General features: G+C 42.2%; 1 protein-coding gene across 19 annotated transcripts in view; it reads right to left on the bottom strand.

The window, feature by feature from the left end:
- Window positions 1-26,086, bottom strand: part of DLGAP1 (DLG associated protein 1) — a gene marked incomplete at both ends in the record, with an annotated part of 338,395 nt that overhangs the window by 19,811 nt on the left and 292,498 nt on the right. For all 19 annotated transcript variants that reach the window (XM_084252591.1, XM_084252592.1, XM_084252580.1 and 16 more), the window contains 2 exons: window positions 6,450-6,871; window positions 25,494-25,585. In XM_084252591.1, coding sequence (XP_084108717.1) covers window positions 6,450-6,871; window positions 25,494-25,585 — 514 coding nt within the window. The remainder of the gene's footprint in view (window positions 1-6,449; window positions 6,872-25,493; window positions 25,586-26,086) is intronic.

Genomic DNA, 26,086 nt, shown 5'->3' with positions numbered 1-26,086 from the left:
TCTTGGTATAGGGACTCATAGAGGTTGGACAGATAAGACTCAGACTGCCACTCTTTTTGTCATATTTATTGGTGTTGTATAAAATTTTTATTATAAAAGAAAATTCTGATATTGAAATATGATTCAAACTACAAATGGAGACCAACTCCCCAGTTTTAACTGCATACTTGACATCTAAGACTAATTTACTTAGTTGGGTACTTTAAAGCAAAGCCCCTCCAAACTACTCCCTCTCCTATTTCTCTTTGCCCATTTGTCATCATGTCCCTCAAACCTCACCCCAGGCAGTGATCTCATAAAATAAAGAGACAGATCTGAGAAACTTCATCTCTACTTTAGAGTATGTCCTAAAAAAGTATGATTTATTAATGATGGGGTAGTGGCACTTTTGTGTACAAAGACAGCAAATTATTCTTTATAATAAATGTTGTCATACACCGCACTGACTGGGAAAAAATCTTTACACTCCAGTCAACTGATAAGGGACTGATCACAAAGATATACCAAGAACTCACATGACTCAACAAAAACAAAATAAACAATCCAGTCAAGAAATGGGCAGAAGAACTTAAAAGACATTTCTCCAAAGAGGAAATGCAAATGGCTAACATGCATATGAAAAAATGTTCAACATCCCTTATCATCATGGAAATGCAAATTAAAACCACATTGAGATACCACCTTACACCAGTAAGAAGTCACATATGAAAAAAACAAGCAACAACAAATGTTGGCAAGGTTGTGGGGAAAAAAGAACTATCCTGCATTGCTGGTGGGAGTGCAGACTGTTCCAACCACTATGGAAAGCTGTCTGGAGGTTCCTCAGTCTACTAAAAATGGAGCTACCATATGACCTGGCAATTCCACTCCTAGGCTCTACCCAAAGGACATAAAAACACTGATTCAAAAGAGCACCTGCACCCCTATGTTATTGCAGCACTATTTAAAATAGGTAAAACCTGGAAACAACCCAAATGCCCCAAAACAGATGACTGGATCAAGAAGATGTGGCAGGAGCCTCCCCAGTGGCACAGCGGTTGAGCGCTGGGTTGCGAAGCTGCCCGCAGCCTCTGCAGCGCCGGTTTGATCCCCGGCCGCTCCCCAGCCACCAGAGGAGGATCCCACATGGCGCGCAGACCTCTCCTGCCGCCCGCTGCTCCCCTCAGCAGTGTACTTCGGTCCTTCTGCCTGCTCTGCTCCCTGCTCTGGCTCTGGTAAATTCTCTCACCCTCCCGCGCTTCTGACTGTACCCAGTGCTTGTATAATTAAATAAATGAATGGATAAATAAATAAATCTTAAAAAAAAAACAAAGAAGATGTGGCATATATGCACAATGAAATATTATTCAGCAATCAAAAAAGATAAACTCATGCCATTCACAGCAACGTGGATGGAGCTAGAAGGGATTATGCTCAGTGAAATAAGCCAGAAGGAAAAAGAAAAATATTGGATGGGTTCACTTATAACAGAAATATAGGGGAAACAAATAAGACATCAGTGTATAAAAATAATAACAGTACAAAACACAACAAAGCAAAACAGGCAATTGTAAATCAGAGATATACTGCAGAGGAGGAGGAGGGAGAGGGATGAGAGGGAGGGAGGGAGGAGCACAGGGGACTGAGGTGATGGTGCACGGGTGCATTGGTGAAGGAAACTCTATGGGGACTCAGTCTGAGGGGGTGGGAGGAACAAAATATTGTTTAAAAATGAACAATGAGGGCCTCCCCAGTGGCGCAGCGGTTGAGCGCTGGGTTGCGAAGCTGCCCGCAGCTTCTAAAGTGCCGGTTCGATCCCCGGCTGCTCCCCGGCCACCACAGGAGGGTCCCACATGGCGCGCAGACCTCTCCTGCCACCTGCTGCTCCCCTCAGCAGTGTACTTCGGTCCTTCTGCCTGCTCTGCTCCCCGCTCTGGCTCTGGTGAATCCTCTCACCCTCCCGCGCTTCTGACTGTACCCAGTGCTTGTATAAATAAATAAATAAATCTTTTTTAAAAAAAAGAAAAAAAAGAAAAAAGGACTTTGGGATTTAAAACAAAAAGAACAATGATTAAAAAATTTAAAAATAATGTAAAAATTGTAAGTCCATATTTTACATAACAATTGAAGTAAAATTCTGGAAGAGCAAGTGATTGGGCGATTCCTTTATGTCCACTTTTTGGTACCTCACCAGTAGTATACCTTTCAAAATGCAAATATTTTTCTCATTCATCCCAAACAAAGGATGCGAATCTGATTTTGTGATAAGATTTTTATTTTTAAATGTTTTTTTAAAGATTTCTTTATTTATACAAGAACCGGGGTATAGGTCAGATTGCGGGAGGGTGAGAGGATTCACCAGAGACAGAGCAGGGAACAGAACAGGCAGGCTGACTGAAATACACTGCTGAGGGGAGCAGTGGGTGAGACAGGAGAGGTCTGCTGTGCCATGTGGGTTTCTCCCCTGCTGGCCAAGATCGAATCTGTGCTGCAGAGGTTGCAGACAGCTTCACAGTGTGTAGCTCAACCACCTGGCCACCAGGGAGGCCCTGCAATAAGATTTTACCTTAGAAAATATATGGGGTTGGGCTTCCCTGGTGGCACAAGGGATTGAGACATCACCTATGAAGCTATCCACAGCCTCTGCAGCATGAGTTTGATCCCTGGCCAGGAAGCTACCCACATGGCACAGCAGACCTCTCCTGTCTCGCCCGCTGCTCCCCTCAGCAGTGTATTTCAGTCACTGCCTGTTCTGTTCCCTGCTCTGTCTCTGGTGAATCCTCTCACCCCCTGCATCTCTGGCCTGTACCCCAACTGTTGTATGCATAAAAAAATAAATCTTTAAAAAAAATAAAGTGCTATCAAGCTATCACCAGTTACTGAGGCATGAGTTTGATCTCTGGCCAGGGAGCTAACCCACATGGCACAGCAGACCTCTCCCATCTCACCCGTTGCTCCCCTCAGCATGCATTTCAGTAGATCTGCCTGTCCTGCTCCTCACTCTGTCTCTGGTGAATCCTCTCACTTCCACATCTCTGGCCTACACCCCAGTCCTTGTATGCACAAATAAATAAATAAACCTTTTAAAAAAATGTTTCCTTTGTGGAACCCTCACTACTCCATGACACAATTACTTAGACTCATTTAGTAAGTCTAGTTAACATGATTTATAATAGGCTGTAGATGTAATTATTATTATTATTTAAGGATTTTTTATTTATGCATATAAGAACTGGGGTACAGGCCAGAGGTGTGGGGGCTGAGAGGATTCACCAGAGACAGAGGGGGAACAAAACAGGCAGACTGACTGAAATACACTGCTGAGGGGAGCAACAGGTGAGCCAGGAGAGGTCTGCTGTACCATGTGGGTAGCTCCCTGGCCAAGGATCAAACTTGTGCTGCAGTGGCTGCGGACAGCTCCATAGGTTGTGTCTTAACCCCTTGCGCCACCAGGGAGGCCCTGTAGATCTAATTATTAAGACATTGCTATTCTTTTTGTTAGGGATGACAATGCATGATGGTTATATACAAAATAAAGTCTTTGGGCCTCCTTGGTAGCGCAAGGGGTTAAGACGCAACCTATGAAGCTATCTGCAGCCACTGCAGCATGAATTTGATCCCTGGCCAGGGAGATACCCACATGGTGCAGCAGACCTCTCCTGACTCTCCCACTGCTCCCCTCACCAGTGTATTTCAGTCAGTCTGCCTGTTCTGATCCCCACTCTGTCTCTGTCTCTGGTGAATCCTCTCACTCCCCCCCACCTCTGGCCTGTACCCCAACTCTTGTATGCACACAAATAAAATAAATCTTTTAAAAAAATAAAGTGCTTTTCAGAGTGAGATATGTAATGAAGTGATATGAAGCCTTGGGTTTTCTTTAGGCTATTCTGTCAAAAATAATAACTAGTCAGGGAAAATAAAATAAGACTGATCAACTATTGAACTGGATGATGGGTACATAGTGGTTCATTATATTAAACTTGTTTTTTGCATATTTTAAAATTCTGATGATAGAAAGTTAAAAGATGACTTTATTTTTTTTATTTTTTTAGATTTATTTATTTATACAAGCACTGGGTATAGTCAGAAGCGCGGGAGGGTGAGAGAATTCACCAGAGCCAGAGCGGGGAGCAGAACAGGCAGAAAGAGGACCAAAGTACACTGCTGAGGGGAGCAGCGGGCCAGACAGGAGAGGTCTGTCGAGCCATGTGGGACCCTCGCCCGGCGGCTGGCGGCCGGGGATCGAACTGGCACTGCAGAGGCTGTGGGCAGCTTCGCAGACCAATGCTCAACCACTGAGTCACCGGGGAGGCCCTAAAGGATGACTTTAAAAGTAGGTTTAAAACACTGTATCACGAACCTCCCTGGTGGTGCAAGGGGTTAAGGCTCAGCACTATCAAGTTATTGCCAGACACTAAGGCATGAGTTCGATTCCAGACAGAGAGCTAACCCACATGGTGCAGCAGACCACTCCTGTCTCCCTTGCTTCTCCCCTTAGCAGTGTATTTCAGTCAATCCGTTTATCCATTCTGTCTCTGGTGAATCCTCTTACCCCCACACCTCTGACTCATACCCCAGTTCTTGTATGCATAAATAAATAAAAATAAATCTTAAAACATAAAAAGCCAGGTCTCCCTGGTGGTGCAAGGGGTTAGGATGCAACTTATGAAGCCATCCACAGCCACTGCAGCACAAGTTCGATCCCTGGCCAGGAAGCGACCCATATGGCGCAGCAGACCTCTTCTGACTCACCTGCTGCTCCCCTCAGTGTATTTCAGTCAATCTGCCTATTGTGTTTCCCACTCTGTCTCTGGTGAATCCTCTCACCCCACACCTCTGACCTGTACCATAGTTCTTGTATGCATAAATAAATAAATCTTTAAAAAATAAAAAAATAAATAAAAATAAAAAGTGTTGTCACACATGACTTTCCTAGGTGATTCCCACACAAAAATGAGGCAAGTCTTAATGCCTACCACTTTGATTCAAAAATACCATCAGTAGGGCCTCCCCGGTGGTGCAGCGGTTGAGCGCTGGGTTGCAAAGCTGCCTGCAGCCTCTGCAGCACCAGTTCGATCCCTGGCTGCTCCCCGGCCACCTGAGGAGAGTCCCACATGGCGAGCAGACCTCTCCTGCCGCCCGCTACTCCCCTCAGCAGTGTACTTCGGTCCTTCTGCCTGCTCTGCTCCCCGCTCTGGCTCTGGTGAATTCTCTCACCCTCCCGTGCTTCTGACTGTACCCAGTGCTTGTATGTATGTATGTATGTATGTATAAATAAATAAATCTTAAAACAAAACAAAACAAAACAAAAAAAAATACCATCAGTTGAAAGATTCACCATTCATTTAATAATAGTTTTTCAGAGAAAAATAAACATGCAACATCAAAATACACATTTATAAGCTATATTCTCAGTTTTAAAATGGTTGAAAATGTGCCTCAGAATTGAGGTGATATCAGATTGTATTTCTTTGTCATTTGCTAATAGGAATCATTGTTGTTGTTAAAAGGCCAAGTTTGAATTAATGGTGTGAAAGTCTCCTTATTTAATTTTTTCCATCATGTTTTATTTTATCACTTACTTTAACCCTTTACTTTGCAAACTTTGACTGAAATAAATCTAGTCTCAGATCAGGAAATATCAGATTAAAAGAGAATATCAGATAAGCAGCTAAACCAGATACTAAACGGACAATATAAATAGGGGTGGACTTCTACTGGACTATACATCACTAGCTCTATCTTTTTTAAAGATTTATTTTTATTTATTTATGCATACAAAAACTGGAGGGGTAGGGCTGAGGTGTGTGTGAGCATGTGTGTGTGTGTGAGAGGATTCACCAGTGACAGAGTGGGGAGCAGAACAGGCAGATCTACTGAAATACACTGCTGAGGGGAGCAGCAGGCAGACAGGAGGGGTCTGCTGTGCCATGTAGATTAGTTCCCTGGCTGGAGATGGAATTGGTGCTGCAGTGGCTGGTGATAGCTTCATAGTGCTGAGACTTGACCCCTTGTGCCACCAAGGAGGCCCTCACTAGCCCTATTTTAATGTTCTATGTTACTAAAAGTAATAAAACTAGGATTATAAATACCGGATGCACATGTATCTGTGGACCTTAAGCTAATTGGAGTTATTGCCTGTTTCTGACAATCAGCACCACTTCAGGAACATCTTGGGAAGAGGACCGATGTGAGAACACGAAGCCACCCTCATGTTGGACTGAATACTTTGCAGACAAGAAAAGATCTAGAACTAGAAGTCACAGGTTGGGGGGAGTAAGAGATGGTTACATCTGCCAGTGGTTTTCCTGTGTAGCACAGAGGTGTCTAACTTCCCAGCTGGAATTGCCCAGGTCTTATACATGTTTGGGGTGTGAAACAAGTGACATTGGCAGAGAAGGAAAGTCTAGAAGCACAGAGAACCCCAGGCCTGAGCGCGGTGCATGCAGGTGCGGCGCCGGGTTACTTACTGTCTTCCGGCAGGTTGTTTTCTCGCTCCTCTCTCTCCATTTGCTGGCACCAGCCTTCCATGCGGTCTCGCTCTGCCTGGAGAAGCTTCAGAAACCAGTGGCCGTCCCGGTGGCACACTGACCTTTGAACAGCTTCCAGAGGGTCTTCAGTGATCGAGTCAATCCAGGGATCCGGAGGCGGCAGAATCGAGGGGTCAAAATCAGCGTCGAAGTCGTCGTCAGCTGCACAGGCGTGGTAATGGTTTCCTGAGCCCTGGATGCTGACCGTGGAGGTGCTGGCATCCCGGGAGAACTGTCTGGCTATTGGACCGGGACACGAATTGTCCTCTATAGACTCCAGAGAGTTTTCCAGATTATCATGGAAGTCCAGGTCGGCCTGTACTGCTGTTGTCACACTGTTGGATCGAGTGAATCTGCGGAAGCTTGGAGGAAGACAGACAGGGGATTAGTTTAAGGGTATTTCTTGAGCACAACCACATTCTACTGTTCTTCGTGGCTATGACAATGGAGGATCTCATCTCTGCCTTGATGCGTGCATATGGACTACCATAGTGCTAATGAAGAAACACAGATCTCTCATCCGTATTCAGTATGGAGTATTAAAGCATATCTAGAGAGGGCCTCCCCGGTGGCTCAGCGGTTGAGCGCTGAGTTGCGAAGCTGCCCGCAGCCTCTGCGGCGCCGGTTCGATCCCCGGCTGCTCCCCGGCCACCGGAGGAGGGTCCCACATGGCGCGCAGACCTCTCCTGCCGCCCGCTGCTCCCCTCAGCAGTGTCCTTCGGTCCTTCTGCCTGCTCTGCTCCCCGCTCTGGCTCTGGTGAATTCTCTCACCCTCCCGCGCTTCTGACTGTACCCAGTGCATGTATAAACAAAAACAAACAAACAAATAAATAAATAAACAAACATGCCTCTATTAAAAAAAAAAAAAAGATTTCTTTAAAAAAAATAAAGCATATCTAGAGAAATCTTAGAAGTGGAGCAACATAATTCCTTTCCCTGAGGTTTTCACTTGTCCCTTGATTATATATATATATATATATATATATATGTATGAATGTATGAATGTATGTATGTATGTATGTATGAGGGGAGCAGCAGGTGAGTCAGGAGAGGTCTGCTGCGCCATGTGGGTAACTCCTTGGCTGGGCATCGAACTCGTGCTGCAGAGGCTGTGGACAGCTTCATAGGTTGCGTCTTAACCCCTTGCGCCACCAGGAAGGCCCCCTGTCAGTTCATTTTTAACAATATTTCATACTCAACGGTGCCAGCCCTAAAGGATAATGCAATTAAAAAAAAGATCCATACAATGTTTAATAAACAGATTTTTTCCCTCAACTCTCCTTGAACACTCTATTAAAGTCAATTAATACTAATATGTTAGTTCATTGAAAAGAAAGAATGAGCAGAGTAATGCAAGCTTGTAGTTGATTTGCAAGATTGTAGAAAGACTTAGGAGTCATTCAAACAAGAGAGTACAATCATTTCAAAAAATCAATTCCCCTTACTCCCCCCGCCCCCCGGAGAATAAATATCAAGAAAAAGAGTGGCTGCATTTTGATCTAACATATTGTGATTCTGGCCATTCATTTTATGAAGATAACCAATCAAAGCTGGGCCATGTAGATCAGTGTTTGCTGTTTTCAAGAAGTTACTTCTGCTGAAGTTATTATACATGATCATTCTGTAAGTTCTTTAACTCTCAAATGGGCTATTAAAAAAATGCCCAAACACCTAGTGTGAAAATCTGGAAGTATTATTATTGATCTCTTGTAGTATATGGTTCTTCCAACAGCCACCCATTTCTCGGCTGCAGTAGACCATTTCTGCATTCTCCTTGTTCATCCCCCAAATATTCAATGTCATCTCCTGAAGCTGAACTTTCTCTCTACCTGCTTATGTGTGAATTGGATGACTGTCCTTTCAACAATGGACTTTCTGGCTGTTCTACTAACACAAAATCTCAAGTATGAAAACATTAGGCTCCACTCTCTAAGATCATGTATTGCCAGAGGCATTACATTTCCAAACTTAAAGAAATACTAGTGCCTTATTGTTTGTAATCAGTGCAACCTTGCCAGAGACAGAGTGTCTGTCCCACATACAAAATAGAATGACCTACTTTCCCATGCCTCTGTTTTTATCTAGGCAAAACCCTACTACCAGTATTCCTGACAGAGGCTCCTGGCTATGAATCTTGTAAAATATCCACCTTCTTAAGAAGAATTACTTGGCAGTAGATTAATAGACATTTGCAGTTTAGTCACCCAGAAAGAAATAAAAGTTAAGTAAAATTAAAATGGTTTGGGATTAGAAGCGGTGCCTTTGAACTCAGGCAGCCTATCCAGGCTGCACTGTTTCTATCAATTAAGTTCCTTAAGCAAGTGCTTTCTTCTACCCAGAGCTTTCAAAGAATGTTCTGCTCCACAAAACGTTTTATGTCTTTCATGTGCAAAGTTCCTTCTGGGTGAAGGAGACAATCAAGTTGTTATTGTTGTTTCAAGATTTTGATAGGAACACAAAAAAGTCACTGGATTAATTTCTTTATTTTTAAAAAGAATAGATCAGCTGCTGGTTGCTGGTTAAAAACCCCAAAGCTGAACCGGGTGGCTTGCTGTTTCTGAACCCACAATTTCCAGTCTTGAAGCTTCTTCAGTCTTTCATGCCCAGGAGGCACAATATGTAATAATTACAACTTCTGAAAAGCACCAACCAATATTCTGGCCCAGGAGCAGAAAACCATGAAACCAAAGACTGGATCAACCAGTATGGGGCACAATACCCTGTCTGTTCTGAACAGCAAGAGGAAAGTCACTTGTTAGCATTCACCTCTGCCTTGGCTTTGTGCTTCTTCTATGAAACAAGGTTATATTTCTAATTGGAGGATTTTCTGCCTCCCTCCCACGACTCATGTGGATCGTGGTTACAAATCAACACAAAGATGGTAAATCACAGAGGCCCATTCTTCCCGTCTGATGGGGCTGGATGTAGTTAAACAAAACAAGTCGTGCACAACAACTAAACGTAGCCATTATCTTTAGAAAGCACATGCTTTGGACCTGCAAGGCATTCAAATCTGTGAGACTCAAGTCATAAACTTATTTTTGGGAGACAAACTCAGTCATTCTGTTACAGAATCGTCTGGCCTCTGGTTATCTTCTTTATCCCTCTTATTCACATAATGGTTGCTTTTCAGAGCTCAATCTAATTTGAAAGGGGGAAACACTAGTCCTGAGCTTTTTTTCTTCCTTTGTAGAAGCTTTTAGACATTTTTCACTAAGCCTCTGTCAAGGTTGAATATGTTTGGGATCTGAAAATGTTACTATTCAAAAGTGCAACCATCTTGGTATTCTGTGAAATGGCCCCCTTTCACTGATGTAAAATCCAAGATGTGTTATTCTATATAATGAAAGATAGATCAAAAGGAGGGTGGAAGGTGAGGAGACTGAGATCAAGCATTAAATTTTCCTAAAAAAATAGGAGCACTCTTTCCTGTTAGATCAGTTTTTCTCTTAGAACTTTGTGTGGAGGAATGTCAGCATAATACCACCCTTGCTCACAAATTAGGGAAGCAACTCCTTGCTTCCATTTGTATGTGGTTAGCAATGTCCCAGTGAAATTTTAAAACTAGCTTAAGATGAGCAATGTTGATTATTTAAAATCCTCCTTGTTCATCCTTCTTTTACCCAAGAGCTCTCTGGGAAAAGCAATAGGTTTCCTCATAAAGATTCTCTACTCTAGGGGCCTCCCTGGTGACGCAAGGGGTTAAGACGCAACATATGAAGCTATCCACAGCCTCTGCAGCATGAGTTCAATCCCTGGCCAGGGAGCTACCCACATGGCGCAGCAGACCTCTCCTGTCTCACCCGCTGCTCCCCTCAGCAGTGATTTCAGTCAGTCTACCTGTTCTGCTCCTCACACTGTCTCTGGTGAATCCTCTTACCTCCTGCACCTCTGGCCTGTACCGCAGTTGTTGTATGCATAAATAAAAAAAATTCTCTACTCTAAAAAATTGTAATGCATTTGTCAAATAAAAGAAAGAAGGAAGTGGAAATAATGAGAATGGGCTTGTAATTATCTGAGAGCATGTTACCAGCCTGCATGTAGTACCATCTGCAGGTTCTGGTATCCTACCTGGCCTGTCATTGTAGGAACCTTGGGCAGGAGTCTTAACAAAACATCCTTGAACTGACTGTGCCCCAGAAGGAACTGCTTTCTCTCATTAGCTGAGCTTTAGGTCATCCTTTGGTTACAGAACTCAGGTAATTAACAAAAGCTGGGGAAGGCTCACTCACAATCCTTTTTATGAGTCTTACTTTGGATTCAGTGAAGTCCATAGGTTTGTGAGTCAGATGGTCATTTTTCTTTTTATAAACTAAGTGGTCTGGGAAAAATGTGAAAGTGAAAGAGGGAAGAGAAAGAGGGAAGAAGGGAAACTGAAAGTCAGAGTAAAGGATAGAAGGAAAAAGGAGGGGAAGGAGGGAGAGGAAGGGAGAGGAAGGGAGAGGAGAGGAAGGGAGGATGAAGGGAGCAAGGGAGAAAAGGAAAGAAAAACAAAGCAAAGCATTGGGTCTTCCTGGTGGTGCAAGGGCATAAGATGCAACCCATGAAGCTGTCTGCAGCCTCTGCAGCACGAGTTCGATCCCCAGCCTGCCAGGGGGCTACCCACATGGTGCAGCAGACCTCTCCTGTCTCACCCACTGCTCCCCTCAGCAGTGTATTTCAGTCAGCCTGCCTGTTCTGTTCTCTGTCTCTGGTGAATCCTCTCACCACCACCACCACCACCACCACCACCACCACCACCCGCATCTCTGGTCTGTACTGCAACTCTTGTATATATAAGTAAATAAATCTTTTAGAAAAAAGAAAAGAAAAGAAAAGTATTGAGCATATCAGGAATCATGCCAAGTTTCAAGCTTTTGAAATTTGAAACACACAAAGGCCACACCTTTAAAACTCAGGTGTACTACAAGAACTATTTGGCTGGGTCACAGTATTGTTAACTTGGCAAAGAAAAGAGGTTGTTTGCCAAATAAATCAAGGGTAGGAGCTAGGCTATGTAGTGCTCCTAGGAAACCCAGGAGTGGGGATTTATCCAAAGCTTCTGTGTTAGCAAAATAGAGATGTTTTTGACTGCCAAAGTCTTCCAAGCTGGTTCCTTAACTGTCTGTCAAAAGATAGTGTCTTGAGGGCCTCCCCAGTGGCACAGTGGTTGAGCACTGGGTTGCAAAGCTGCCCGCAGCCTCTGCAGCGCCAGTTCGATCCCGGGCTGCTCCCTGGCCACTGGAGGAGGGTCCCACATGGCGTGCAGACCTCTCCTGCCGCCCGCTGCTCCCCTCAGCAGTGTGCTTCGGTCCTTCTGCCTGCTCTGCTCCCCGCTCTGGCTCTGGTGAATTCTCTCACCCTCCAGTGCTTCTGACTGTACCCAGTGCTTGTATAAATAAATAAATAAATAAATCTTTAAGGGAAAAAAAAAAAGATAGTGTCTTGGGGCCTCCCTGGTGGCACAAAGGTTAAGATGCAACCTATGAAGCAATCTGCAGCCACTGCAGCAAGAGTTTGATTCCTGGCCACCCAGGGAACAACCCACATGGCATAGCAGACCTCTCCTGACTCGCCCCGCTGCTCCCCTCAGCAGTGTACTTCGGTCAGTCTGCCTGTCCTGTTCCACGCTCTGTCTCTGGTGAATCCTCTCACCCCCTGCCCCCCCACAATACACCTCTGGCCTGCACCCCAGATCTTGTATGCATAAATAAATAAATCTTAAAAAAAAAAAATAGTGTCTTGAACTTGGCTTTTTGTTTTAACATCTTGCTTCATTGAAAAGGTACAAAACAGGGCCTCCCCGGTGGCGCAGCAGTTGAGCGCTGGGCTGCAAAGCTGCCACAGCCTCTGCAGTCCCGGTTCCATCCCGAGCTGCTGGCGAGGGTCCCACATGGCACGCAGACCTCTCCTGCCACCCGCTGCTCCCCTCAGTAGTGTACTTTGTCAGTCGGTCTGTTCTGCTCCCTGCTCTGGCTCTGGTGAATTCTCTCACCCTCCTGCGAGTCTGACTGTACCCAATGCTTGTATAAATAAATAAATAAATAAATCTTAAAAAAAAAAAAAGATAAGGTACAAAACAGGGCCTCCCTCGTGGTGCAAGGGATTAAGCACAGCAAAGTGAAGCAATCCTCAGCCTCTGCAGCATGAGTTTGATCCCTGACCTGCCAGGGAGATACCCACATGGTGCAGCAGATCTCACCTGGCTCATCCGCTGCTCCCCTCAGCAGTGTATTTCAGTCAGCCCGCCTGTTCTGCTCCCCACTCTGTCTCTGGTGAATCCTCTCAACCCTGCACCTCTGGCCTGTACCCCAGCTCTTGTATGCATAAATAAATATATCTTAAAAAAAAGATTATTATAGAAAAGGTTCAAAACATCACAGAGCCAAATGTTTACTCGTTTAAGACACTGTTGATCAAAAGAGATCTTTTATAGTAATTGACACTGGGATAAAAGGAAAACAATGCTACCTTTCATCCTGCTTGTTCTACCTGGTCATCAGGCCCATGAGCTTTAATATAACAAGAAAGGAAGGTTTTATGAACTCAGAATTTCATGGAAATAGAGATAATTTTGTTAGGAAAAAAACCCCACAAAAGTATAATAATCCTATTTACTGAGACATTTGTTTCTAGCAAAGGGGAACAACTGCTGGTGCTTCCCTTCTGTACCTATAGTTTTTATGTAAATCATCAAAACATCCTTCTGCTCCCACTGCCAACCCATAAATGAAACATAAACGAAAAGACCTTGGTTTTCCCCTTGCATATGCTTCTCCAAACAGATAAATCTGCTCTAGATTCTCACTGCTAGACAACCTCACATATTAACAAAGGAATAGCAGCGGTGGAGTAGTTGATGAGAGAAGAATAGAGACCACAAATGATGTACTACCCATTTATTCTAGAAAATTTTTCTCCTCTAATTCCCTAGACACTGAAGGCAAATATCTTTATAGTAACACTAAGTCTCACTTGGATGATATCTGTCAGTTGAGGTTTTTTTTTTCCCCCAAAGAGATAGGCAGAAATATTAAACATACATACACTAGGAAAATAATATTCTGGAGTCTTCCTTCCAGACTTAAAAAGGGCTAGTTCTTATATGCATAAATAAATAAATCTTTAAAGAAAAAAAAAGACATTTTTAATAGACTTAAATAGACATTTCTCCAAAGGGATATACAAATGTAAAAAGCACAGGAGAATATAATCAACATCAATAGTTAATAGATAGGGCCTCCCCAGTGGTGCAGCGGTTGAGCGCTGGTTGCGAAGCTGCCCGCAGCCTCTGCGGCGCAGGTTCGATCCCCAGCTGCCCCCGGGCACCTGAGGAGGGTCCCACCTGGAGGGTCCCACATGGCGCGCAGACCTCTCCTGCCGCCCGCTGCTCCCCTCAGCAGTGTACTTTGGTCCTTCTGCCTGCTCTGCTCCCTGCTCTGGTTCTGGTGAATTCTCTCACCCTCCCGCGCTTCTGACTGTACCCAGTGCATGTATAAACAAACAAACAAAACAAATAAATAAATAAAAATACATGCCTCTCTAAAAAATAAAACAAAATAAAATAAAATCTTAAAAAAAATAGTTAATAGATAAATGCAAATCCAAACAACAATTAGATGCTTACTTTTTCATACTCACTAAGAAAGAATAGAAAATAAGTGTTGGGGGCCTCCCTGGTGGCTCAGGGGTTATAGTCTCAGTGTTATGAAGCTATCCCAGCCACTGCAGCACGAGTTCGATAACTGACCCACATGGTAAAGCAGACCTCTCCTGTCTCTCCCTCTGCTCCCCTCAGCAGTGTATTTCAGTAGATCCACCCGTTCTGCTCCCCACTCTGTCTCAGGTGAGTCCTCTCACCCTCCTGCTCCTCTGGCCTGCACCCCAGTTCTTCCACACAAAAATAAATTAAAATAAATCTTAAAAAAGAAAAGAAAAGAAAAGAAAAGAAAAGAAGTGTTGGCAAAAATGTGGAATCTGGGGACCTCCCTGGTGGCACAAGGGGTTCAGACACAACCTATGAAGCTGTCTGCAGGCTCTGCAGCATGAGTTCGATCCTCAGCCAGCCAGGGAGATACCCACAATATACAAGCCCCCCCCCCGGGGGGGCGCAGCGATTGAGCGCTGGGCTGTGAAGCTGCCCACAGCCTCTGTAGCGCCAGTTGGATCCCATCCCCGGCTGCTCCCCCGCCACTGGAGGACGGTCCCACATGGCGCGCAGACCTCTCCTGCCGCCTGTTTACCCCTCAGTAGTGTACTTTGTCAGTCTGCCTGTTCTGCTCTCCACTCTGGCTCTGGTGAATTCTCTCACCCTCTCACGCTTCTGACTGTACCCAGGGCTTGTATTAATTAATTAATTAATTAATTAATTTAAAAAAAGAACCTGAGTTGGATAAGGGAGCTAACCTGCATGGCAAAGCAAACCTCTCCTGTCTCTTCCGCTGTTCCCCTCAGTAGTGTATTTCAGTCAATCCACCTGTTCTGCTCCCCACGCTATCTCAGGTGAGTCCTTTCACCCCCCTGCACCTCTGGCCCCAGTTCTTGTATACATAAATAAATAAAATAAATCTTTAAAAAAATTAACAAATTCTTTTAAAAAATTAGAAAAGTACCTAAAATAAACAAAATAACAAAACTCTAGAATACCCAAAAGAAAGCAGTTAAAGGACTGTTCTACCTAACTTCAGGACTTCTTATAAAGCTACAGTAGTGTGATATTGGTATAAAGATAGACACTTAGATCACTGGAACAGTGCACAGAATGCAAAAACAGATCCATATATATTTAAGTTAATGAATATTTGACAAGAGATATGCACATCCAAACATTAAATTTTGATCTTTACTTGAAAATTAACTCGAAATGGGTCAATGATAAAATTTAAAACCATAAAAATTTTAGAAAAAAAACCTTTCTGACCTTGAATTTTTTTTTTTTACAGATTTATTTATTTATGCATACAAGAGCTGGGGTACAGGCCAAGATGTGGGCGGTGAGAGGATTCACCAGAGACAGTGTGGGGAGCAGAACAGGAAAACTGACTGAAATACACTGCTGAGGGGAGCAGCGGGCGAGTCAGGAGAGGTCTGCTGTGCCATGTGGGTTGCTCCCTTGTTGGGGATCAAACTTGTGCTGCAGTGGCTGTGGACAGCTTCATAGGGTAGCATCTTAACCCCTTGCACCACCAGGGATGCCCTCTGACCTTGAATTAACCAAAATTTTCTTTGACATGATGACACCAAAAACACAATCCATAAAAGAAAAGTGGTACTTCATTAAAATTATGAATTTCTGGTTTTACATTTCAATAAGAGAATGAAGAATGAAAAGACAAGCCACAGAATGGAAGTATTTGCAAATAACCTATCTGATAAAGGACTTATATCCAGAATGCAAAGAATGCTCAGCACTCAACATACAAAATAAAAAGTTGAAATTAAAAAAACTCAATTTAAAAAGGTTTGAATATACATTCACTAAAGAAGATATGTGAAGAGCCTCCCTGGTGGCCAGAATGGTTAAGCACAGCACTGTGAAGCTATCTGCAGTCTCTGCAGCACAAATTCCATCCCCCACAGGCCAGGGAGCTATCCACATGGCTCAGCAGACCTCTCCTGTCTTGCCTGCTGCTCCCTTCAGCAGTGTATTTCAGTCAGTCTGCCTGTTCTGTTCCCCACCCTGTCTCTGGTGAATCCTCTTACCCACACCTCTGGCCTGTACGCCAGTTCTTGTATGCATAAATAAATAATCTTAAAAAAAAAAGAAGATGACCTCCCTGGTGGCGCAAGGGGTTAAGATACTAACCTATGAAGCTGTCCACAGCCACTGCAGCACAAGTTTGATCCCCAACCAGGGAGCAACCCACATGGCACAGCAGACCTCTCCTGACTCGCCCACTGCTCCCCTCAGCAGTGTATTTCAGTCAATATACCTGTTCTGTTCCCCACTCTATCTCTGGTGAATCTTCTCACCCCCCCACACCTCTGGCCTGTACCCCAGTTCTTGTATACATAAATAATAAATAACTCTTTTAAAAAAAGAAGGTATGTCAATAAGCTCATGAAAATATGTTCAACGTAGTTCTGCATGAGGAAAATAGGATTTAAAACCACAATAAGTTAACAACACATAACTATTAACATCTTTAAATTAATAACATCAGGACCTCCCTGGTGGTGCAAGGGGTTAAGCACTGCACTATGAAACAATCCGCAATCTCTGCAGCACAAATTCAATCCTCGGTCTGCCAAGGAGAACCCACATGGCGCAGCAGACCTCTCCTGTCTCATCTGCTGCTCCCCTCAGCAGTGTATTTCAGCAGATCCGCCTGTTCTTCTCCCCACTCTCTCTGGTGAAGCTTCTCACCCCCTGTATCTCTGGCCTGTACCCCAGTTCTTGTATGCATAAATAAATAAATCTTTAAAAAAATAAATTAATAACATCAACCATACCAAGGACCCGCAGTAATATGAAGTAATAGGAACTGTCAAACAGTAGGAATGCAATTGAACAACTGGAATTTTCACACAGCAGAAATGTAAAATGTAAGTGGATACTTTGGAAAACTGTTCCTTAAGACATTAACTATTCACATCCCTTAAGATTCAATCATTTCACTCCTAGATTTTTACCTAAGAGAAATGAAATCATATGTTTGATTTGTACACAAAAATTTATAGTTGATATTCATAAAATAATGTCAAATAAGAGCGGCCTCCCTGGTGACACAGAGCTTAAAGTCTCAGGCTATCAAGCTATTGCCTGCCACTGTCACATGAGTTCGATCTCTGGCCAGGGATCTAATCCACATAGCGTAGCAGACCTCTCCTGTCTCACCTACTGCTCCCCTCAGCAGTATATTTCAGTTAATCCACCTGTTCTGCTCCCTGTTCTGTCTCTAGTGAATCCTCTCACCCCTGCACCTTTGGCCTACATCTCAGTTCTTCCATGCATAAATAAATAAAGATAAATTTTTTTTTAAATGAAAAAATCTAACAAAGAAAGATCTATTTCCATGTATGTATGTAGCAGCACTGTTTACAATTGCCAAATCACAGAACCAAACCAAGTGCCCTTCAACAGATAAATGGAGCATATACTTTTTTTTTTAAAGATTTAATTTTTAATTTTTTTTTATTTTTTTATGCACACAAGAACTGAGGTACAGGCCAGAGTGTGTGTGGGGTGAGAGGATTCACCAGAGACAGAGTGGGGAACAGAACAGGCAGACTGACCAAAACACACTGCAGAGGGGAGCAGCAGGCAAGTCAGAAGAGGTCTGCTGCACCATGTGGGTAGCTCCCTGGCCAGGGATTGAACTGGAGCTGCAGTGGCTGTGGATACCTTCATGTGCTTTGTCTTAACACCTTCCAACACCAGGGAGTCCCTATCATACTATTTTTAATACAGCAATCCCATCTCAATTTTGCTAACATCCCCGAGGCCCAAGACCCTTAGTCACATCTTTTGAAGAAGAGAAATCTCTATTCTTGGGTCAGAATGGGCAGGGCTGTCAAGGAGTTATTATAACTCCATTCATCCCTATTTTCTGAGAGCCCACTGTAGTCAATCCTATGCCTTTCGTGAGTTCTGAAACTTAAATTGAATTACATCTTGGATCTGCCTCACTGACCTTAGATTCAGTTTTCCCTGGTCAGCTGAGTCAGTTATCTGAGCTAAGTCAGTCACCACTTGCTTGTCTGCTTTCTAACATCCAAAATTTGTTGAATAATAAATGCTGGGGTTTTTTCCCTCCTATTCTCTCTTTATCCTTGGCAGTTTATGACCAAACAAACCAGAGTCTGTTATTTTCATTTAGTTTCAGAAGGCCTCAAAGATGATTGTGTGCATTTCCCCCCATCGTCTTTAATCAAAAGTCAATCTAGAAATAATGCAGGTATCCAACAATGAGAGAAATGATAAGCGAATTTTGGTACATTTGTTGTCTTGAATATTGTGCAGCCGTCAAAAGAATATTTGTGATTAACTTTTAATAATGAGAAAGCGTGTGCTATGTCCGTTGATTTTTAAAAATATCATTAAATTTTATGTAGAGGATTTCAATAACTTTTAAAATTATCAAGGGAAAAGTAGGGGCAAAATTTACCCATTTCTTATTTAATGGATGGGATTTGGAATTTTACTTTATTTCTGTAATTTATAAATTTTTACAATGTATAAAAAATACTATCTTCTTTTTTATTAATTAGATTATTCAGCATTATATAATTTTTATAGAAAGATAGTACTTAAGATATGTATTATATACACACATGTATAATATGTATATTAAATACTATATGTACTATAGCTAGTACTTAATAAGAAGATATTATTTATAAAATATATAAAAGATATATTTAGAGAGATATATGTCTACACACAGTTTTTCAACTATTCTAAAACTTGTGGAGAGTTATAAACTGTTAACATGCAGCAGTTTTCCTCCAAGTAAATTTCCATACTACTTTTATAATGAAAACAATATTCTACTTCTTTATGTCCACTCTTAGAGTTTAAAAGTCACTAAGTATGCAAAAAAGTTTAGTTTGAGCCACTGTCGAAATACAATTGTTACTTGGAAGAAAGGGGTGTTCCCTGGGAGCCTCTTAGTTTTCTCACCTCAGTAAATAGAAAGGATTGGTTTACCAGATTTGCTAATTATCAACTTGAAAGACAAAAAGACTTCATGCAAATTCCTGGGGAGCAATCAAAAGGGTGAGAAAGAATGGGGACCCAATACTTGGAGACTTTAGGATAGAGAGCAGTGGCAAGGGGAGTGTTCCTGGGGGAGGTGTTGCAAGATTTGCCTGCATATCAGCACATACATGCCCTGTGGAGGCTGTCAAACTGCTCTTCACTGACCTGTAAAAACAGGAATGGGGAAAGATATGTTTGATGGAGACAAGTTTCCTCATAAGTTTAAGAAAAGTCTTGTCTGAAAACCACATGCATTCATTATCCTTGTCTTGGTGCTACCTTGCATTTAATTAGTGACCTTGAGGCAGAATTTCTCTGTGCATAGTCCCCACCATGAGGGGGCCCTGGAGAATGGACAGGTCACATCTGCTAGTGGTGGCAGTTTAAGGATGTTACAGCTGCCTGCGAATATACCAGAAAGATTTGTAATCTGCCATTTCAATCCTTCTTCTGGAAGCAGATTACCTATTTAGTGCATTTTACTTTTTACTAATGATTTACTAACTTCTTTTGTTTGATTAGGAACATTCAAGAGCCCCTGTTTAAGTCTACTCCTTAATAGAAAAATCAGTCAGGCGACTTTGTTGTATTAGTTTTGGTTCCTAAATTGTGTTGGATTTAAAAGGTGATAATGAATCTTTTGTTCTCACACAGATTCTTTTAATCTTCCTCTCTTTGTGCTATCTCTTTCTTTGGGGGGATTATTTTCTTTCCTTCTCTCACTTTTTGTTAAGTTACTGTTGTTTATCACTCTTATTTGGTAAAGGAAGAGATGGATTGTACTGGCCATCCATTGTGAAAACAACAGTCTCATCTTTATCACTAGGTAATTAAAAAATAATCCCCCAGCTATCACTAAGTAATCTTATCTCATCTGCTCAATTTTGCTTTTTAAGATCCTATCTAATGAATTACAACCAGCAAAATTATAAAAAAGAATTATAATTAGAGACAGAAGATATAAGTAATCCCTGCCAGTTTGACAAAGGATTTCTCTGGGAGAGTTGAAAACAGTCGTTAACATCAGTTTAAATGCTTATTTACTTTGCAGAAGTTAACTACAAAGTAATCTTTAAGGAAGAGTATGTTTTGGTAAATTAAGTACCAAAACTGGGTCTACCAGTCCTTTTGAGTGATGGATTTTAAGTACATCATTGAGTTTACTGAGGAATTGGCCATCAAATAAGCTTCAATAATTCATAAAAAGTGGGTCATCTGAAGTTTTGGGGTTGATATTAGGTATATCCAAATATACCAAATGAAATATTTAGCACTCCTGCAGTGTCAAGGTGTTAATTTGGCAAGATAGAATAGTTGACTGCAGGGAAAATGCTTTAAGTAAAATTTTAAAGTTGAGATAATTTTCACTTTTTTTTTTTAAAGATTTATCTATTTATTTATACAAGCACTGGGTACAGTCAGAAGCACGGGAGGGTGAGAGAATTCACCAGAGCCAGAGCAGGGAGCAGAAAAGGCAGACTGACGAAGTACACTGCTGAGGGGAGTAGCAGGCACCACAGTAGAGGTCTGTGCAACATGTGGGACCCTCACCAGTGGCCGGAGATTGAACCAGCGCTGCAAAGGGTGCGGGCAGCTTCGCAGTCCAGCGCTCAACCGCTGTGTCACCAAGAAGGTCCAATTTTCACATTTAAAAAAATATATATATATTTATTTATGCATGCAAGAGCTGGGGTACAGGCCAGAGGTGAGTGGGGTGAGAGGATTCACCAGAGACAGAGTGGGAAGCAGAACAGGTGAATTGACTGAAATACACTGCTGAGGGGAGCAACAAGCAAGACGGGAGAGGTCTGCCGAGCCATGTGGTTTAGGACCCTGGCGAGGGATCGAATGTGGCTGCAGTGGCTGCAGATAGCTTCATAGTGCTGAGACTCAACCCCTTGCAACACCACGAAGGCCCAATTTTCACATCTTTTTAAAGAAAAAGGTGATATAATTGCTTTCTTGAGGCTTCAATCCTTAGAGATTCTATATGGGTCCATAATCAAATATGAAACACACAAGTGCTTCCTGTGTGTCAAGTATTTTTCTGAAGTTTTACACATATGAAATGACATCCCCCAGGAAAATACTGAGGTTAATATGATTATTTGCTCTTGCACTTTTTTAAAAATAATAAACTATTTCTAAAGTAGTTTTAGATTCACAAGAAAATTAAGACATTAAAACAGGGCCTCCCCGGTGGCGCAGCGGTTGAGCCCTGGGTTGCGAAGCTGCCCGCGGCCTCTGCGGTGCCGGTTCGATCCCCAGCTGCTCCCCGGCCACCGAAGGAGGGTCCTACATGGCGCGCAGACCTCTCCTGCCGCCCGCTGCTCCCCTCAGCAGTGGGCTTCGGTCCTTCTGCCTGCTCTGCTCCCTGCTCTGGCGCTGGTGAAATCTCTCACCCTCCCGCGCTTCTGACTGTACCCAGTGCATGCATAAACAAAACAAACAAATAAATAAATAAAACATGCCTCTATTAAAAAAAAAATTAAAACAATTTCCCATACAGCTTCTGTACCCCACATTGGTTACAATTTGTATACATCATTGTTACCATCCAAAGTTCAGAGTTTTTTGTTAGAGCTTGCTCTTTCTTTAAAAAAAGATTTTTTTTTTTAATTTGTGCATACAAGAACTGGGGTGTAGACCAGAGGTGAATGAGAGAATTCACCAGAGACAAAGTGGGAATAGAACAGGCAGATTTATTGAAATACACTGCTAAGGGGACAAGCAGGTGAGACAGGAGAGGTCTGCTGCCCCATATGTGGGTAGCTCCCTGGTCAGGATCTAACTCAGGCCTTAGTGATGACAACCCTAGGCCACCAGGGAGGCCCTCGAGCTTAGTTTTTTTTTTTTTTTTTTTTTTGTGGGACCCTCACCGGTGGCTGGGGAACAAACCGACGCTGCAGAGGCTGCGCGGGCAGCCTCGAAGCCCGAGCGCTCTACCGCTCAACCGCTGCACCACCAGGGGAGGCCCCCTAGAGCTTAATCTTGATGAATCATCCAATGGGCTTTGACAGATACATAATGGCATATATTAAACATTGTAGTATTGTATAGAATAGTTTCATTAACCCAAAAATTCTCTGTACACAACCTATTCACCCCTCCCTATCCTCAACCTCTGGTTCACTATTTTACTATCTCCAGAGTTTTGCTTTTTCCAAAATGTCATATTATCATTTGGTTAGAATCAAATAGCAGGCAATATTTTTCAGATTCTTTCATTCAGTAATATGTATTTAAGTTTCCTCCATCATGTGCTATCAAACTATCGCCAGCCACTGCAGCACAAGTTTGATGCCCCCCTGGCCAAGTAGCCGACCCACATGGTGCAGCAGACCTCTCCTCTCTTCCAGGCTATTCCCCTCAGCAGTGTTTTTCAGTAGATCTGCCTGTTCTGCTCCCCACTCTGTCTCTGGTGAACCCTCTCACTCCCCACACCTCTGACCTGTATACCAGTTCTTGTATGCATAAATAAATAAATCTTTAAAAACAAACAAACAACAAACAAACAAATCTCACAAAGGTGTGAAGGACTCTCCTCCATAGCTGGGTCCCTTTGAATATATATTTTTTAAAGATTTATTTATTTATTTATACAAGCACTGGGTACAGTCAGAAGCTCAGGAGGGTGAGAGAATTCACCAGAGCCAGAGCGGCGAACAGAGCAGGCAGACCAACGAAATACACTGCTGAGGGGAGCAGTAGGCATGGCACGAGAGGTCTGTGCGTCATGTGGGACCCTCGCTGGCGGCCGGGGATCAAACCGGCACTGCAGAGGCGGTGGGCAGCTTTGCAACCCAGCGCTCAACCACTGCGCCACTAGGGGAGGCCCCCTTTGAATATTTTTGGTCTCAGATTTGTCCACACTAAGTTTCCAGAAGTTCATTAAATATAATTTAGGTTTCCTTACCCTGGCACTGGATCCTGCTCATGGATTGCTGCTACAGTAATTTAGCAGAACTTGTAATTATTTGTACCTATCTGTTTCTCTAATTTTCTGGGCAGTGGTTTGTACCTTGATTTTATTTCTCTGACAGGTTTAAGAAGAGTTGCTGATTTTTAATTTGTTCAGCTTTTTCTTGCTGTTAGGATAGAGTGGTGAATTCTAAATTCTTACATGCTGCACTAGAAATTATCTATTCTTGTCTTTCTACATGTAAGGAAATCAAGGCACAAAGATTTTTAGAACTTTTATCAAGGCCTCCCAGCCAGTATGTGGCAAAACCAGGATTTGAATGTAGGTGTTCTGGTTCAATCCTCTGTGCTCTTAACCCCTACATAACTGAAGAAAACAAGCTGGTAAGGATGGTAGAGAAAGGAGGAATGTGTTCTCACATCATAAAATCTTTCAAGTCTACTAAGATTTACATTTTCAAAAAAATTCTAAAACAATTAAAGGAAATGTGATAGAGGGGTTGACTTGGAAATAGTGATTACCAAAACTTGAAGTAGATACAATAAATAAAAATTTTAGAGTAAAAGCAAAAAACAGTCATTGCTAAACCCACCATTTTTAAGCATTACATTTCAGTCCTTATCCATTTTTTATGAATATTATACATGGCTATCATGTATGCATCTTTTTCACTTAACTGTGATCACAAATATTTCTCCATGTTTCTAGATCTTCTTCACAAATTACATTTAAAAGTTATATAATATCCTGTTTGGTGATGTACTATAATTTACTACAGCATTGTTTTACTGTTTGACATTTAATAATTAATAAATATTTTTACATTGACAAATAATGTTCCACAATTGTTTTTCTCCCATTGATTGAATTCATTCAGAATAACCCTATGTGCTTATTGGATCAGTGGGTATGGATAGACATATAACTATTGCTAATTTTTTGTTGTATTCATTTCTAGAAGGGTTATGTCAATTTTCTGGACTTTCAGCTTTATAAAATTATATCAAATGTAATCATATCAAAATATTATATATTTGGGGCCTCCCTGGTGGCACAGCGGTTGAGCGCTGGGTTGCGAAGCTGCCTGCGGCCTCTGCAGCACCGGTTCGATCCCCGGCTGCTCCCCGGCCACCAGAGGAGGGTCCCACATGGCGCGCAGACCTCTCCTGCCGCCCGCGGCTCCCCTCAGCAGTGTACTTCGGTCCTTCTGCCTGCTCTGCTCCCCGCTCTGGCTCTGGTGAATTCTCTCACCCTCCTGTGCTTCTGACTGTACCCAGTGCTTGTATAAATAAAACAAACAAACAAATTAAATAAACAAATAAATAAATAAAACATGCCTCTAAAAAAAATATTATATATATGTATATATGTATGTTTTGAAAACCTCTTTAGATACAAATGCAAAGTCACTATCAGGAGACCATAAAAAAGGACCCCTTCCATGAACTGATACATGACTACTTTTCAGATTTCAGTTTATGTTACATGAAGTCTTGCATACAGGAAACATCCCATAAATATTTATTGAATGGTTGGTTGATGGATAGATGGGCATATAAATAGAAGATTTCTTTTAAGTAATACACAGAAAGTTAGGGCAAAGTTGAGGTGATATCCTGATTTATAAATAAAATGGTGTTTTTTTCACCTGACATAAATGCAGTATATTTGAATCAGGCAACATTTATTATATAGTTGGTATGTGCAAAGCACAATTCTGGAAGCTGGAGGCTCTACTATCAACAAAGCATAGTTCCATCCATCAGTGATTTCAATTAGATTGAGAAACTCACATTTCTTGATTAAATTATCATTTGTAAAATGACTGTACTGACCTCAGAAATCTCTGCCAATTGCTAGATCCTGTGATCTTCTGAATCTCTAGATTTCTCACTTTTAGGTACCAAAATTCTAGAGTAAGCGTATTTCAAAGTGCTACCTAAAGGAACTGATGATTCAGGATTATGATAAGGAATTTTCTTTTTCCTCCTCATTCATTTATTCATTCAGCATTTGGCATTCACTGAGCTCATATAATACACCAGATATTATTAACTACTAGGAATAAAAAAAGGAATAAGATAAGCCCTCTTCTCTTAAGAAGTCTACAGTTTCAAATGGGAAGGTTTTCATTTTCTAAAGAGGAATAGTTTGGCATACAACAATGCTTGCTGCAACAGTATCACACACAGTGTATATGTGTATATGAATGTGATGTGCTTACTCTGCTATTAAATGGAGTGGTCTCCACTTTTAAGATAGAGGAGGGAATCAGGTAATATTCCAACTTAGCCTCTCAGAAGTTAATAGAAAAAATTATTGAATCTTATATCATGGAAAAAATACTTGCCAATATCAAGATTGAAAATGCATGTGGACTTACCACTTCTCTTCTTCTACTTGTACTCCTACAGACTGGAACTTACTCGGTGCTTTATTTTCCCCTGTCTTGTCAGGTTCTTCAGCATCATCCACCTGAGGAAATAATCAGATAAGTAGAGATAATCCATTTCAGTCATCTTGCTTGAAAAACAACTTGCACATTTTATCAGAAACATCTATAGTATTACCAGAATGTTTTGTTATTTGTAATCTGTGTATTTGGTTCTCAACAAATACATCATCACTACTCTGCTGATCTAAGTAAAATGTAATTTTGTTCATTCTTAAGGTCTATGATTCTGCTCTAGATTTGTAAGTAGTATTTACGATGAGCACTATATAAGAAGTAGAACTACATGAGGGCCTTGCTGGTAGCCTAGTGGTTAAGTCCCAGCACTGTCGCTGCCCTAGTTCAACCCCTAGCCAGGGAACTAACCCACACGGCTCAGCAGACCTCTCCTGTCTTGCCCACTGCTCCCTTCAGCAGTGTATGTCAGTAGATTCAATAGTCTGTTCTGTTCTCCATTCTGTCTCTGGTGAATCCTCTCACCCCCCACACCTCTGGCCTACACACCAATTCTTCTACGCAAAAAA

This window comes from Talpa europaea (assembly GCF_964194135.1).
Source record: "Talpa europaea genome assembly, chromosome: 13".
In the NCBI taxonomy this organism is placed as follows: Eukaryota; Metazoa; Chordata; class Mammalia; order Eulipotyphla; family Talpidae; genus Talpa; species Talpa europaea.
This window is presented reverse-complemented; position numbering and strand designations above follow the sequence as displayed.